Source organism: Musa acuminata, chromosome BXJ3-9, assembly GCF_036884655.1.
Source record: "Musa acuminata AAA Group cultivar baxijiao chromosome BXJ3-9, Cavendish_Baxijiao_AAA, whole genome shotgun sequence".
In the NCBI taxonomy this organism is placed as follows: domain Eukaryota; kingdom Viridiplantae; phylum Streptophyta; class Magnoliopsida; order Zingiberales; family Musaceae; genus Musa; species Musa acuminata.
The window spans coordinates 12,055,749-12,066,767 of NC_088357.1; the positions used below are offsets into that span (position 1 = coordinate 12,055,749).

General features: G+C 41.5%; 2 protein-coding genes across 4 annotated transcripts; both read left to right on the forward strand.

Moving 5' to 3' along the window:
- Positions 1 to 1,043: 1,043 nt before the first annotated feature.
- LOC135650213 (uncharacterized) lies at positions 1,044 to 3,625 on the forward strand. Its single transcript, XM_065169442.1, has 2 exons — positions 1,044 to 2,971; positions 3,186 to 3,625. The coding sequence occupies exons 1-2, from the start codon at positions 1,127 to 1,129 to the stop codon at positions 3,612 to 3,614; spliced, it is 2,274 nt and encodes a 757-aa protein (XP_065025514.1). The 5' UTR covers positions 1,044 to 1,126; the 3' UTR covers positions 3,615 to 3,625.
- Positions 3,626 to 4,263: 638 nt separating this feature from the next.
- On the forward strand, positions 4,264 to 10,704 carry LOC103998224 (glutamine synthetase leaf isozyme, chloroplastic). Of its 3 annotated transcripts, none has more exons than XM_009419639.3 (14): positions 4,264 to 4,439; positions 5,937 to 6,217; positions 6,492 to 6,531; positions 6,661 to 6,764; positions 6,839 to 6,887; positions 7,004 to 7,110; positions 7,254 to 7,341; positions 8,049 to 8,177; positions 8,605 to 8,679; positions 8,981 to 9,034; positions 9,111 to 9,148; positions 9,811 to 9,970; positions 10,085 to 10,145; positions 10,231 to 10,704. In XM_009419639.3, the coding sequence occupies exons 2-14, from the start codon at positions 5,961 to 5,963 to the stop codon at positions 10,368 to 10,370; spliced, it is 1,302 nt and encodes a 433-aa protein (XP_009417914.2). In that variant the 5' UTR covers positions 4,264 to 4,439; positions 5,937 to 5,960; the 3' UTR covers positions 10,371 to 10,704. The 3 variants fall into 3 exon arrangements, with proteins under 3 accessions (XP_009417914.2, XP_065025518.1, XP_065025519.1); XM_065169446.1 differs by having other exon boundaries at positions 4,275 to 4,439; positions 5,946 to 6,217; XM_065169447.1 differs by having other exon boundaries at positions 4,308 to 4,439; positions 5,955 to 6,217; positions 10,231 to 10,632.
- Positions 10,705 to 11,019: the final 315 nt, after the last annotated feature.

Below are 11,019 nucleotides of genomic sequence, written 5' to 3' on the forward strand. Positions count from 1 at the left end.
TGATTTAGATTTCGATTTTGGTTTCATCTTTATTACGCCCTCTCGAATTTTTAAATTACCTTATCTTAAATTGATAATATTATAATTCAGATCAACAGTCCAGGATATTAACAAAACATTTAAGTCTTTCACATCATAATTATATAACTCATAAAATCTGTACAATTTAAATTCATATACCCCATTGAATAATAAAATTTAAAACCAACTCATTAAAACAAGAACCACCGTATAAATCCGTAAGTGTGGTATTCTAGACGATCACAAAAGCAAATATTTACCATATGTTCATATCGTTACATAAATTAACTTAACACTTTAAAATCATAAGAGATTTTTTAAACTTTTACAAAACTCATATCTACATTATTACTTTGATTTTATTTTTTTTAATTTATTTAAAATAAAATTATAATTTTTTATATTTAAAATTAATGTAAATTTAAAATAAATAAATAAATAAAATGATCATTCTAATCGGAACCACTCGAATTGCAGCTGCATGTTCTCGATAGTCATTTACCATGTGTTATATGACCTGGAATGGTTGGTTGGGTATGAACTTGGTTGGTAACTGCCGGGCTTCGACCAAAGAGAAACAAAAAAAGGAGTATGACTTGCATATAATAAAGTCAACCCAACATCTCTTTCCGGTCACTGTTATGATCATAGCAGTGGCTGCCAATGGCAATCAAAGAAAAATAAAATAAATACAGGGTTATCAACCATCAAGCCAAAATTATTCATGCCAACTTAGTGATCTTTCTTTAGGTTTATTGCTGATCCAGTTGGTCTATTGCTGATCTGTATGGGTTTAACTTTTGGACCATGACGAGAAGCTAGCAATGGATAACGTGTCTGAATTGGACGCTTGACCACGTGGTTCACCTTTGACCCTTGCCACGCAATGGCCTCCGTGGGAGCTCAAGTTTGACCGCTGCGAGCCGTCTTCTCGTAGATTACGATACGACGTTGCACTTCACGTAGAAAGAGGCCTTCGACGACTCCCAAGCAATTAATGAGTGGCTGCCATACAGAAATAAACTCATAGATTTCCAGGTCTGCGGGTGCTTCCACCTGACTCAGACGTAGAACAATTCCCTTCCCAAGTCCAGGGGATCGAGAGATGAGTCTCAACAGCGAGCAAAACGAAGAAGGAGATCGAAACTTCATGTTGGACGTCGCCCGGCATCAGGTGCGAGGCGGCAGCGAGCACCCCGTCTTCGCACCTCATCCCGATCCCAGTGACCCGACTCCGACAGCGAGAATTGGCAGCTCGATCGAAGCACCGGAGAAGAAGCTGACGCTCTTCGCCTTCCGCCTCGGGATTCTAGAGAAGTCGGCAAGCGGTCTCGGCACGCTAGCCTTCGTCTGGGCCACCGTCGTCCTCCTCGGCGGCTTCTCCTCGGCGCTCGTGAGGAAGGACTTCGTGATCGTGACCGTGCTTCTCGTCACCGAGAGCACCAGAATCTTCGGCCGCAGCCACGAGCTGGAGTGGCAGCATCAGGCGGCCTGGACGACGCCGGAAGGTGCAGGAAGGTCCAGCTTCCGCGTCGTCGAGGACGTCGATGGCCGACGAACGTGGCGCTCTCGTGACGTTCCCCTGCTTCCTTTCGCTGGCTGGATCTTCGTGTCGAAGAACCTCAGCAGGGGCCTCTCATGGCTTCAGCTCTCGTCCGCCCTCGCCTGCGTGGTGCTCTCCTTGATGCGCCTCATTCAGCAGGACTACGGCGAGGTAGTCGGGCGAGATCGCAGGAACCTGAGCCCAGCTCTCAATCTCTTCTACGGACTGGCGCTCGCGGAGGCGCTCATCTTCCTGATGGAGAAGGCATACTGGTCATGGAGGATCTCATTCTACAAGTTGCTGGAGAAGGTCAGCCGAGAGTGTGATCTCGGAGAAGTCTCCATCAGGCGCTTCTTCTACGACACCTACTCCAAGTGCATCGAAGGCAGCGTCTTCGACGGCCTCAAGATGAACCTAGTGACCTTCGCCAAGGAACTTCTGGTCTCTGAGCTCCGCGATGAGCAGCTCATTGGCGTCCGAGTCCTGCACAAGCTCGCCACCATCGACCGCTTCTCCCTCGACACGCTCAGGAAGATCGGCAGCTCGACGCGGACGATCGAGAGGCTCGTGGAGATGCTGAACTGGAAGAACACGGGCGAAGAGGAAGAGATCAGGATGCGTGCGGCGGAGATCGTGTCGAAGCTTGCAGAGAAGAGGAGGAACGTGCTTCGAGTTGCTGCAATTCCAGGAGCCATGGAGGCGCTGTCATCGTTGCTCGTCGTCGATGACTCCTCGGACTTCAATCTGCTGGGACTGTCCATCCTCGAGAAGCTGGCATCAGACCACGAGGACTGTTGGAAGATTGGCAATACCAGAGATCTGCTGCCAAAGATCATCGACCTCACCAGTGCGAGGAAAACGCTGCTTAGGAATGATCATGCAGCAGAGTCCCAGATCAGAACGGTGATGAGTTCGCTGCAAGTGCTGAAGAAGCTGGTGAGCACGACCGGATACATCGGCCAAATTCTACGACAGGAAGTCTCTGAGATCGTGTTCACGGTGAGCAACATAAGGGAGATCCTGCAGCACGGAGAGAGCCACATGGTTCTGCAAAAGCTGGGAATCGAGATCCTAAAAAGCCTCGCCATGGACGAGAGCGCAAGGGAGAAGATTGGAAGCACAGGTGGAGTCATCAAGCTGCTCCTGTCGATCTTCTTCGAGCCAGGATTCACCGAGGCTGAGAACTCGCTCAGAGATGAAGCGGGAGAGGCGCTGGCGATGCTGACATTGGAAAGCAAGAAGAACTGCGATCGGATCGTGAAGGAGCCGGAGGTGGATAGGCTCATGGAAGCACTGACCGATGCTGTTCTTCAGATAAATGCTTCGAGGATTCTGCGCAATTTGTGTGCCTACGGCGGAGCCGAATGCTCTCATCGGCTATCGGGGATTACTGCTGCCATGCCCACTGTAAGCTTCTATCTCAAACTTCTATTATACTATCATCACCAACAACAACAACAACCATAACGTCTCGCGAATTGATCTGGTGGGATAAATTAAATTAAGTAGCTTCGTGGATTAAATTAGATCTTTAGTCCTAATCAAACCTTTAAGATGAAAACCGTACGATTAGCCTAACAGGAATTGCAAGCTCCAAGTAACATTCTTGTTCTCGAAACAGGTTTTGAAAGTGATTATGGAGGCAAAAGAGAGATTACTAGAGGCATCGATTGATCTAACCACAGAGATCTGCAAATTCCTGGATCCTGATGAATTTGCTGAATTCCTCAAGAAAGCTGCCATTGAAGAAACTGATCTTGTAGTGAAGCTTGTGCAAGTGCTGAAAGAATACAGATATCCGGAAATCAGGGTTCCAGGAATGAGGAGATTTGTGATTGAACAAGCTATTTGGATGATGAGATCCAACAGAAACAGTATCCAGCTCTTCGAGCAATTGGAGATGGAGAGGTTATTGAAGGCTGTAGCAGAGACCACATCCGAGCTCGAGTGCTTCCACATTTTCTCCGGCGGTGTTGGACTGAGCAGGCACAGTAAAACCTTGTCATCTCTTGTAGAAACAGCATTGCACCTAATGACAGCAGAAGATTGAAACAAGTTAAGCAGGAGGATTTATTACCAGTCAAATTGTAATTCCATAGATATCATTTCTCTTGATCTACTTCATACATCAGAAGACTCTTCTTGCATTTAACATCAAATCTTTCTTTGCATTTAGAATATTTTGTTTGATTAAGTAATACATATCTTCTCTATTTTTTCGCATGATTAAGTTGTATAATTCTTCTTTTGATTTAAGTGGTATTATTATATACTTCATACAGCAGAAGACTTGCATTTAGCATCTTTGCTTGTTCTTGAGATGGAAAGCATGGGAAGAACTCCGACGAACCATTATGAAAAGAAACCCTGTGATGACGACACCACGTGAAGCATTTCGAGTGTATATAGCTGTGAATGAAAGGAAGGAAATTTGGTCAACATGCAAGTCAACATTCGATCAAGTAATTGCTGTGACTGAAAGGGAGGTAATTTGGTCAACATGCAAGTCAACATTCGATCAAGTAATAGCTGTGAATGAAAGGGCGGTAATTTGGTCAACATGCAAGTCAACATTCGTCAAGTAAAGAGAAAGAGGGTCAACTTGGTCAACGATGTGGGATTAGGATGCTAGAAGAGTTGATCATGAAGAGAGAGAGAGAGAGAGAGAGAGAGAGAGAGCGCCTTATCCTGTGCACCCTATGGTCTCTTGCTGCCCCCAAAGCGCCATCGACGAGTCTCCTCACCCGACAAAACTAACCCTATCTGCTCCGCAAAAGCCAACCTCCCTTCATATATGACATGACAACGCCACTGCCCTCGTTTCTGACGCGCTTCCTTCCTCCTCCTCCTCCCTGCTTCGACTCTTGCCTCTTGGGTAAGCCTGTCTTCACTCGATGTTGTGAGATTGCCACTCTATGCCATTGTAGTGGGTGCTGCTACTTCTTTTGCTTTGCACATCTTGAGATTTTTGGGGTTTGGAATGTGCTTCTTTCCACAGACACATTGATCTGATTTTCCTCCTTCCTGTAGTAGATGTTGTAAGTCTTGTGTTTTGGATATCGGATCTTAGAATTTGTGTGAACGTTGTTGATGTTTTTGGTTTCTGTAAGGTCTTGTTGATGTTTGATACTACGATTTGTGTGGATTTTGTTGATAATTTTGGTTTCTGGTGTTTGTGTTCCATCAATAGAGGACTATTTACAATGCAATGCTGATAAAACTATGCTCTTGTAAAACTACGCTCTGTTATTTTTTTGGTGGAAATTGATGTTTAATAAGAGCATTGCAATGCTGATAAAACTATGCTCTTGTATTGTATATCGGAAGGAAAAATAACAGAGCGAGAAATGAAGAAGATTTAGGGTCTTATATCAATCAGCATTGTAATGCTGATAAAACTATGCTCATATTGTATATCAGAAAGAAAAATAACAGCGAGAAATGAAGAAGATTTAGGCTAAGAAAAGAAGAATAATTGAACCTAAAACATTTTAAGAGATAACATGTTTGGTAAAAAATATTCACTGGATTAGGCTTGAATCTTTCAAGTTAATTAATGGAGGTAAATATTAGGGTCGAAATGTAACATTAATGAGAAAAGCAGGGATCAATTGATACATACAATAAAACAACAGACAATTCCGTGAGAAAACAGTTTGCAGGCATTAGCGTGCTTCATCTAATTATTTGGCATCCATTTCTTCAACAAAAGGATTGGATCATTAGACCCTCAATTTATGAGTCACATCCAATGTGCATTTTGCTGGTTTGTGGCGGCAGACATTGTAGGACAAAGAGAAAAGGGAAAAAAAAACCAAATCAGAGGGTTAAGAGACCAAAATATATATCTCGGAATACAAAATACCACCAATTCACATTGTGAAAGGAGAGATTGGAGTCAGAAATTAATTAAAATGCATAGGCACATTGGACTTACTGTTTTTCCAGTCGAACACTTGCCTTTGGCAGTCTGCCTCCCATGGCTTATAGGTGTGATCATCATTGAATCTCTACCTTTGCCCTTTTGTAGCTCCAAGGAATATACTTGAGTTAAAAAAAAGATATATGTTTCTAGTCCAAGGTACTTTATTCGATAGAAAATTTCGAAGAACTGACTATTTTTGCTAATTTTTGAACAAGCATTGAACAACTTAAATTCAGAACTTTGTGCTCTATTTTGTGTTTGCTTGACGAACAAAGGCATGATCTTTCAAAGGTTAGGAATGTTTGTTAACTAGCTATCACAAAACTGAACTTGCAAACATGCCTATATATTAAAGGAAAATGGAATTCATTGTCATTACCATCCAAGTCACAAGCATGAAGGTTTTTCCATATTGTATTTGACCCTTATCTTGAATCTGAATTGAAGTTCTAAGAGAGGTAGCAGGCAAAGATGGCTCAGATGATGGTGTCACCTATGCAATGTCAAATCAGATTTCCAAGCAAATCACTTCAGGGAAAGCCCATGATAACATCAAAGATGTGGAATTCTCTACTGTTAAATGCTCAAAGGTTTAAGACCAAAAGGAGCGTTTCTGCATTCAAAGTGCTTGCTGTAAAGTCTGACAACGGCGTCGTGTCGAGATTGGAAGATCTACTTAAGCTGGACATGGCCCCATTCACTGATAAAATCATCGCAGAATACATCTGGTAATGTGACAACATTGAATTGAAATGTCCGTATAGATAAATTTGGCAATGCATTTCTGAATCATGGGAGCTAGACTAAGAGACGAGATATCATGGAGTGGAAACAAAAGAAGTTGAAATCAAAGCCTTAATTCTTCTGTTTCTCTTTAGTTTATATGCTCAAACAATTAATCCTTCAAACAAAAAGACGACATTACACGAATGATAGAGATAAATTTTTGGATATGGTCTGTCGATCTCGACTGAAAAAAAAATGTTTTCATGCTTTATATAGGATTGGAGGAACTGGCATTGACATCAGAAGCAAATCACGGGTATGATTTTTTATTCATGTCCACTGTCAAATACTTTTCCTATAAAGGAATAAATCATGTAAAAAAAATGTGTGGAAGATATTCTTCTCCTCCTTGCTGAGAGCTCTTTTATCATGATTAATAATCTAGACAATAACAAGGCCTGTGGAATACCCATCGGAGCTACCAAAATGGAATTATGATGGTTCAAGCACTGGGCAAGCTCCTGGAGAAGACAGTGAAGTCATTCTATAGTATGGTCTGAACTTCCCATAAAGTTTGCAAGATGACAGTTTTCTTCGTTCTAAGCTATTACTTTTACCTGCAGTCCTCAAGCTGTTTTCAAGGACCCTTTTCGAGGAGGGAACAATATTTTGGTAAGTTGTCTATCTTGAAGGGCTTTCAAGACTTTGTTAAACAGGCAGAAAACTTCACCGTTCAGTTATTCAAATTTCCAAATAACTTAGAGAATAATGACATTCATTCTTTGAAGGTAATTTGTGATTCATATACCCCAAGCGGAGAGCCCATCCCTACAAACAAGAGATATCGGGCTGCTCAGATATTCAGTGAGCAAAAGGTCATCGATGAAGTTCCTTGGTGAGTTTACTTAAAGTAGAAGATTTAGAGTTAACATACCCATTTGAGGTTACCAATTCATTTGGTTGTGTAGCTATATCTGTGTCATTATGTTAAACTAAGTAGAAATGGTGCTCTTTCGCTTCTTTTGTAAAAACATTTAGGTATGGAATAGAGCAGGAGTACACCTTACTACAGACGAATGTGAAGTGGCCGCTTGGATGGCCTGTGGGAGGATACCCAGGTCCTCAGGTAACATTTATCTTGTTTACCCTCACAGGCTTTCAAGTCATAGTGTTGAAGTGAGCGAGAAGAGAGGATCCTTAGTCCAAGTAATGGTAGTGGTTTGACTAATAAAAAACTTGGATAACTTTCAACACTTCATTAGAAGTGCGCAGACCGAGTAGGACATGAAATTTTTATCTGTTGCTCTCAGCCTTTTGGTGAGCTATTGCAATTTTTACTTAATGTTACACCTAATATATTGGTCTAGTCTAGTGATTGTGAGATCTACTTACCATTCGAGATCTCAATTGGTAAATTTTTTCCTTAAAATATTGATCTAGTGGTGTATCAGAATTATTTACCAAAGTTATAGTAATTGTGTATCAGATTCACTGACCTGCCAAAGGATGAATGTCAGAAACCTCATCTGGCAAATTCTTGAAGATGTCAGCTGAAGTAGCTGATAAAGACAGTATTTTATGGATAGCAAAGTCCTAATATTGAATTCCAAAGACCACTTGGCCCAGTTCACTGAGTACTGTATATATCACAGAACTGGATCATGGTTGAAAACCTAGAGCATCTGTACATAACTCTTCATTGGTGTTTGCCCAAGTTGTAAAACCTCTGAGAGATACAAGGAAATGACCTCCGTGTTCATCATGCTCCTACAAGTATCTGGTAGCTTGATAGGAAATAGCATAAAACTGATCACAAACATTGGATGGTTTCAGGGGCCGTACTACTGTGCAGTAGGTGCAGACAAATCATTTGGTCGTGATATTTCAGATGCTCATTACAAGGCCTGTTTGTATGCTGGAATCAACATAAGCGGCACTAATGGAGAGGTTATGCCTGGACAGGTATTTTTTTTTTCTCTTCCTGTTTTTTGCATGTCAGAATGCTTTACCTTGTTTTTTGTTCATGTATTGTTCCTCTTTAATTTATTGACCAACATTGAGATCATGCAAGAGCTTTGTAAGGAATTCAGCATCCTTATTCTGTTTTCTTTGTTTCGATATTGTATGTTAGTTAGTACATGGTTCCTTTAATATGTTGTTTGATAACATGATATGTGTTTCTTTTTTATAATTTTCCAAGCTAGTTTGGAAGTTATGTGCCATCTTATGCTTGTTTATACATTCTTATACGCACTTGCATCAGGTACTTTTAGGGAGAATAAGAATCATAATTGTGGTCCTGACATGAGCTTTTAATTTCTTGAATTTCTAAAACATATTAGTTGCCGTCAACTTCATCATGCTGATGACTCCAACTGTTCTTGTGCAGTGGGAATATCAGGTTGGGCCAAGTGTAGGAATTGAAGCAGGAGATCATATATGGTGCTCGAGATACATTCTTGAGGTAATCTTCCATAATCTCTTTCTGGTTTCAAAACAGGAGGGAAGAAGAAAGAAAATTATATCAATTTATTATAAATTATCATTTATCTGACTTTCTGAGAATTTATTTGTCCAAGAATGATCTTTTCTGAGAAATATGCTAAGTGGATATGTGGCCGCAATTCAAGCCTCAAAAAGTCATTATTCTTCTTTATCTGTAATTTTACATAGATTAAAAAAATGCCCAAGCCATTCCTTTTAGGAACATTTCAATTTTCCTTGAGCTCAACAATCTTAATGTTTTCGTTTTGTGTCTTCTGTAGAGAATCACGGAGCAAGCGGGTGTCATACTCTCTCTTGATCCAAAACCAATCGAGGTACTTGCGTCGTAAGCAGAAACAAGAATTACCTGCATATCTTGAACAATTCTGAGTCTTTTTAGTATATGGATAGGGGGACTGGAATGGTGCAGGTTGTCACACAAATTTCAGGTAACATGCTCTTCTTTTTTATTCGTGCCGTAGTTGAACTGTAGTCAATCTCATCTATGACCATCAAAATAGTAGTTACTAGGAAAGCTGACATATAGTTGAGGAGACAGTAGTTACGGAGTCATGATGCAATAGTGAAGTTAACTAAAATCATCGAAATAGTTCGATAGTAATTGTCTATTATTTGCATGAAGGTTATGAAAAGCTGCATTCAAATGGTTGGCTGAAAGAACTGCCTTTAGGAAAACGTGAATAGCTTGTTGAGATTGCATTTATAGGAGAAATCTAGAAAGAGCAACGGTGTTTGTAAATTGTAGAAGAAGAGATGGAATTTTACAGAGAAGAATATTAACCTTGCATGTTGTTGATTGACACTACTGTCACCAATGAAGATAGGAGGCGTCGTCATCGGTAATAGATTCCATCGAAGTCTTCAGTTCTTCCACCATTTCTTCTATTGAAGATCTACAGATGCTCGATAGATTCTGTTCTGCAAAAAAAAAAACTGTTATCTTGTTGAGTCTGAATCATTGATCTAAGATAAATGAATTCATCTCTGTAAAATTTCACATAAATGAATTCATCATATAGAATTTACTTTTGAATCGGTCTCACCAGATGAGATTGGTTCGAGTATGTAGTTTGACATGATCATGCTGCAGCACCAAGAGCATGAGGGAAGAAGGTGGATACGAGGTGATCAAGAAAGCCATCCTCAACCTCTCGCTCCGCCACATGGATCACATCAGCGCGTACGGGGAAGGCAACGAGCGACGCTTGACCGGGAAGCATGAGACCGCCAACATCAACACCTTCTCTTGGGTACGCCGTCCCCCCCCCCCCCCCCCCCCTTCCTTCCGCTTCCTTCAAATCTTCCGCTACTTCACTCACCCTTTCTTCTTCTTTCTTTCTTTCTTTCTATTTGCCCCCGAACAGGGAGTGGCGAATCGCGGCTGCTCCATCCGCGTAGGGCGCGACACCGAGAAACAAGGCAAAGGTAGCGTCTCTGGAACCCTAGCAGACGGAGCCGGAAGCGGGAATTGCTGACCGACGTTGTTTGGGTGTGGTTGTTGATGATTTAGGGTACCTGGAGGATCGTCGCCCGGCATCGAACATGGATCCCTACGTGGTGACGTCGCTTCTGGCCGAGACCACCATCCTTTGGCAGCCATCCCTGGAAGCAGAGGCGCGTGCCGCCAAGGAGTTGCAGTTGCAGGTGTGAAGATCACATGTTCGACAAAATGGCACCCATCACCACCTCGTCTGGCTTCCCTTTCCCAAGGCGTTTCTTATCGTGTGTTCTGCATCCCTCCTTTGGATGTCAATAACGAACGTTCCCCCGGTGTTCAGTAAATAGAGTTGTCTCGTGGAGTTGCAGTGAAAGAAGGTGCCGCCGGGAATGTTCCATACAAGCACGGAGAATTAGTTACCATATTATACACGTAAATTTAGGTTGGCAAAATCTAAAATGAGGATGGAGGAAAGGGAAGAAGATAGGTTGGACGGAATAATCTCAACCATCATGCTGCAGAATATAAACAAAATATTCAACCTCACATTTCTTTGGTTTGCTGGATCGCAACGAACGAACTCGGGCATGTGTGTTGGTCGAGAAAGACCAAGGTGTAAGATAATCCTACTTTTAACACAAGAAACTGATAATTTTGTTTCTAAAATAAAAATAAAAATAAAAAATAAACCGATCCTTAGACTTAAGTCTTTTGTTTTGTACAAAACTGAAACACCGAGGTCCCCTTCGAGCCGGAACGTAAAGAGACTAAATAATCTATTTTTCAACCTTGAGCAATAAAAACAGGAAATAATATATTTTTCAATCTTGAGCAATATAAACAGGCAATAATATATAGAGG

Coding starts and splice junctions, on each gene's coding strand:
- LOC135650213 (XM_065169442.1), top strand. CDS start 1,127: ATGAGTCTCAACAGCGAGCAAAACGAAGAAGGAGATCGAAACTTCATG. Junction 2,972..3,185: donor TTACTGCTGCCATGCCCACT/GTAAGCTTCTAT, acceptor TTCTCGAAACAG/GTTTTGAAAGTGATTATGGA.
- LOC103998224 (XM_009419639.3), top strand. CDS start 5,961: ATGGCTCAGATGATGGTGTCACCTATGCAATGTCAAATCAGATTTCCA. Junction 6,218..6,491: donor ATCATCGCAGAATACATCTG/GTAATGTGACAA, acceptor TGCTTTATATAG/GATTGGAGGAACTGGCATTG. Junction 8,680..8,980: donor GCTCGAGATACATTCTTGAG/GTAATCTTCCAT, acceptor TGTCTTCTGTAG/AGAATCACGGAGCAAGCGGG.